The following is a 4,970-nucleotide window of genomic DNA, read 5'->3' as shown; positions in this document are numbered from 1 at the left end:
TACTAATACCTCCGCCAGTAATCAAAGATCTTCCAAAGAGCAGGTGCTCAATGAAGGGCTGAAGAATAAATGGAACAGTAAGTTGGGGAACACATTTATTAAGATTTAATTTCATCTACATTCAAGTTAGAGCCCAGAAAAATCCAGAGCAACATACATTTTTTTAAAGTTACAGGGAAGTCAGTTGAAGAAAGGGAAAAATTAACATTTCATTTCTCCATTTCTTTATATTTGTCTGTTTCACCGATAATTTATTTCCCATTTCCAAGGAATCACATACTACACTGCATGTTAACACATTGGCAAGTGACAAAATGACATGGTTTCTTTGTTGATTGAACAGTTAGAAACACTCACTCCTAAACTCTCTTAACAGCAATACATAGGTGATTATTGTCATTTATAACTTTTCATTATGAAGTTGAATCAATTCTTAATCAAAAAGGACGGCTCAACAATTCTGAAGGAAATATTAGTCAACTTGAAGTTACCCACATATGGTGCCCCAAGTGTTCAACTCAACTCGCTAAGAAGGCTGACTCCTGTCTTCAAACAGTGGGCCTCATGTGCCATTGCCTTTGGGCCATGAGTGGCTTTGATTATGACTTAAATCTTAGAGACCCTGTTCCTCCTCTCTCAATGCTTCTTCATACAGGGCAGGGAAGCTGGTTGGATGACACCTACTAAATTTGGCCCAGTGTTTTAGGACTTTCATCTTGCTGGTTTCCGCATGGGCCCTTGGGCCCCACAGGAACTCATAGCAAACAGGATCACTGTTGGGCACCTGCCGGTACTCCAGATACTGTTCCCGCACAAAATCTTCAGTGATTAACTTCCTGGGATTCCCAGACAGGTAGTGCTCCCTGTCAGACCACACCCCCATCTTATTCAGTGATTCCCAGACTTCCTCTTCAGAGACACAGTTGCCTTTCATGAAGATGATACACAAGATCATAATCAGAAGGCCTGTCTTGGGCATGCCCTGGACATCACTCTGCAACCCATCATACGTAATCCCCAGGGAAGTGACAAGGACATAGGAATGGTTGATGGGGTCCACTTCGTTCACATCAATGCCAAAGATCAGCTGCATACAATCAGCAGCTCTGCGCAAAATCATAGAGAAGTAATTATGGTGATTTCTAATGACATTCAACATTTCTACTTTGGTGATCAGATCCTTCATTCCATACTTGATAAGCAAGAAGAGTACTAAGGGTATGGAATTTGTCAACAAGGATTCAGGATCTACCAGACCACCCCTGGGGAACAGTCGGTCCACTACTCGGCTCCTGGAGCCCTGATTGACTTGGTTCTGTGTAATAGAAACCAACTCAATGGGGGGAGAGGAGGCTCTTGGAGGACTCTGGGGAGCACTTGGTACCCCAGTAGCAGGCACCACCCTTGGAGTGGCTGGGATCACAGCAGTGCTGTGGGAAGAGATAGTGGCCATCTCCTCTTCCCCCTGCTCCATCTCTTTCTCCTCCTCAGCCACCAGGACCGGGGACCCACCCACCAGGCCCTGCCGCGCCTCTCTCCAGTCTTGAGAGTCTTCCTCAAACTCGCCCTGCCAGCTTCTCTGACGATACGGTATCATGGCTGTCGTTGGGCACAGCAGGCAAGAACTTGGTGATGCAGACTCCCAGACCTGAGGAGAGAGGGAGCACGTGAGTGGACGCAGCCTAGAACTCCACCCTTGGTGTTCTAGCAAATGCTTTATTGCTGGTGTTTTCTTGGGGGGGGGGGGGCAGGCTCCTGGCTTCCTGGTGGTCTGTTCCCTGAGAGCCTGAGGAAGGAATGGTGTGGCTTCTCATGGGGCAGGTGGCTCCCAGAGCTTGAAGTTCTGGGGCTGTAATGTGGGAGTTTCCTGTTTGGGGGTGGGTGGGCCACTGGTACCTGTTCAGATTGTGCATCTCACTTTGACTTTTTTAAAGTCTTGTTATTCTAAACGTGAAGTACAGAGGGATTACTGTTGCATATGTTGGGTAAAGAGTACTCCCTCTTTCTCTGTGGGTTCCTTACTGTTCTGTGGTGGATAACCAGTCTGTGCACGGTATGGACTGCCAACCCTCTGCAGGTCTGAAGCCAACTCAGAACAAGAAGATGTTACAAAAGGCAGGGCAGAAGGTCACCTATTACTATATCTGTCCAGCTGTGTCAAAAAGAGGTACATAGATTACATATGGGCCTTATCAATGAGGGACAGTCTGAGGAAATCATCTTGATAATTGGCAAGGTTTGAAATTCCTGTCTGAGTACTCAAAGCTATTTTCCTTATGCCAAAGCCCTTTTTGTGTGAGACACAAGAAGAGGAAGAGAGGAGAGGCCAATTCGCCAGCGGATGGCAGCGGCAGGTTGGGGCTGGGGTCCCATGTGTTTTGTGAGAGCTTCCCCTCTTTCATCACCTTGAGTTTTGGCAGCTCCTGGACACCTCCCTCTACTAGGAAGGCCTGGCTCTGTCTGCTCCCGGGATGCCTCCTCTTCCTTCAATCCTTCACGGTTCCTGGCATCTGGAAGACAGAGTGAGGATGCAGCTCACGTGAGAATCTGTCTTGGGGACCAAGAACACTGGCTCCCTGACACCTACTCCAACTCTCATTTGAAACGTAGGGGTGACATTTCTTGGCTGAATCCCTCCAAAGACCTCATATTAGCAATCTGACTTTTGGGGGTTCTTGAGATAGAAGGAGGAATCAGGGAGGGAGGAGGAGAGGAGAGCAAAGGTGCAGGTGAAGCATTGGCTGACTAGACAACTTCAAGTAAAAACTCACAAGCCTGGATTGTTTGCAGTTCTGACAAGTAACAGCCACCCCCTGTGGCTCTGCCGGGGAATTCTATTATCTGAGTACCCTTTATGCCGTGGAAGGCTTCCTCTCTCATCCTGCAGCTCTTACCTGGACCAGTCACAGCGTTGGGTCCTCTTTGCTCCACAAACTTGACCAAGGCTGTGTTTTGCAGGGTGGATCGACATGTAGGAGTTAGTGTTGGCGTGACAAGATGTGCCCTCCAATCCACATACCTGCAGTGAGTTTCTGAGACTGAAATCTTCACCGCTTTCTGCTGCTGAAGCAGTAGTCAGGACTTATCACATCTGGCCAGGTGCCTGGAGCCCCGCCCCATTCTGTCTTTGAAAACACACAAGTGCTATCTCCTCCCTACTCCCTATGGCTCCAAAATTTAGTTCTGTCCATAGAGGGCGCCTCAGTAGACCCTTCAGTGTGCACCCCTCAGATCTGCAGAGTCGACCGAGTTGGCAAGGGTGAGGGGAGTGGCCCGGTGATCACCAGGAATGACCACATGAGTGGAGATGGATTCTGTGGGGCTGCTCAATGAAAGGGAGTGTGTCATCCTATTTCTCTTATGGCCTCCTTTTCCACTTGCTTGCTTGCAGAGCCTGAACCTCTGTACTCACATCTATTTAAATCACTATCATACAAAAAACTAAATAGAAAACCCAAGCTGACAGACTGAGCCCTGGTGAGGTTGAATCACTGCAGGTTTTTTTTTAAATATATATTTTTTATTGTAAAGATACTGTACAAAGGGGTTACAGTTACATGAGCAAGGTAATGAGTCCACTTCCTATCGAGCATTGTTACACTGCAGGTTTTATACAACACTGCTAGGAAAGCAACCTGGTACTGCCAGTTTGGAAGCCACATGCAAACACTTTAGAAGAAGTGTAGGTTTAAGATACACGTGACCCAGCAGTCCTCTCTGAGCTGTTGACCCAAGTGAAATGCAAACAAACACATGCTCACGCAAAAACTTGAATCTTAACGCTTAGAGCAGCTTCACTCTCAAGTGTCAAACAAAAACTGGAAACAACTCAAACATCCCACGAGTGAGGAAAACTAACTAAATCATGACCATTCGTCCATTGGAATATGATTCACGGACGAGCAAGAAAGTACTGATCTGCATATCGGTCCAGATGACTGTTAGTGCTTTAGGCTGAGTGAAAGAAGCCCTTCTGAATGGACTGCTGTGATTTCATTCCCACAGCACAGTGGAAATCACAGAAGTAGACACACCATTACAAAAACTTTGTACACTTAGAAAATGATTATTTTAGTGATCATTACTCCTGGGTTTCTAGTTTGTTAACTGAAGACGGCAGTGTTATTTCTTAAACCAGAGCACATAACAGGAGAAGAATATGGAGAGAAAGATAATTTGTTCATATTTGGGCAGGGAACATTCTGGAACAAATTCTGTGCATAAGATTATATGGCCGAGATACTTGGTAATGGTTCACATATTCAAGTGTAATGATCACAGGAAAAAAAAGTGTACAGTACAGACGAAGTTTTGGGAGACCACCTTTGAGATCCCAACTGTACAAAAAGCAGCTGGCCCACACGCAATGTCCTTCTAGAACAGCTGTCATTCTGTTTCCCAACCTTTGTCTAAAGATATTTCCTTTATTTCTACTCAACTTTTAAACACTTCATGAACATCCTGCTGAATTCCAGCTTAACCTGATTCTGGTCTAGGGATACAGGTGAACCAATGGAACATCTCAACTGTCTGCAAGGCCCAAGGGGCCTTCCCCCATTGATGCAGCTGAGTCAGGGACAGGCATCTTGTAACACCCAGCCACTTGCTGCTCTGTGCATGTGGAGTTTCACCTTCACTCCATGTGCTATACGGGGCAATAAACCATTTCTTGTCCCCCTCAATAAGGCCCCCCAAGATTCCAAGACATTTTCTAACAAGGACTTAAGAATTTCCATCCTTGTGGGCATCCAGCTCACAATTCCTGAAGGGCAAAAACAAAGCAACTATCTCTTTGTATGGGAAGAAAAGAAATGGACTTACTTATTCACCAGGTGGGTTGGCTTCCCAGCTGAATGTGGTATTTTCCGCAGCTCTCAGCCACTCGCCATTGAAAAGTTCTTGCAGTGCAGCCCTAGGACAAATGTATTCTGTTCCTCCAGGGAAGGTCTGAAACAAACTGTGTTTCTTTA

The 4,970-nt window shown here is 46.2% G+C and overlaps 1 protein-coding gene across 1 annotated transcript; it reads right to left on the bottom strand.

The window, feature by feature from the left end:
• Positions 1-613: 613 nt before the first annotated feature.
• On the bottom strand, positions 614-1,597 carry LOC122108480 (melanoma-associated antigen 11-like). The gene has a single exon (XM_042680406.1). It carries the CDS (start codon positions 1,595-1,597, stop codon positions 614-616), a length of 984 nt encoding a protein of 327 aa, XP_042536340.1.
• Between the last annotated feature and the right edge of the window lie 3,373 nt (positions 1,598-4,970).

This window comes from Dipodomys spectabilis, unplaced genomic scaffold (genome assembly GCF_019054845.1).
Source record: "Dipodomys spectabilis isolate Male_0828 unplaced genomic scaffold, ASM1905484v1 ptg000060l, whole genome shotgun sequence".
In the NCBI taxonomy this organism is placed as follows: domain Eukaryota; kingdom Metazoa; phylum Chordata; class Mammalia; order Rodentia; family Heteromyidae; genus Dipodomys; species Dipodomys spectabilis.
This window is presented reverse-complemented; position numbering and strand designations above follow the sequence as displayed.

Excerpts from the sequence above, each read along its gene's own strand:
- LOC122108480 (XM_042680406.1), bottom strand. The coding sequence starts at position 1,597 with ATGATACCGTATCGTCAGAGAAGCTGGCAGGGCGAGTTTGAGGAAGAC.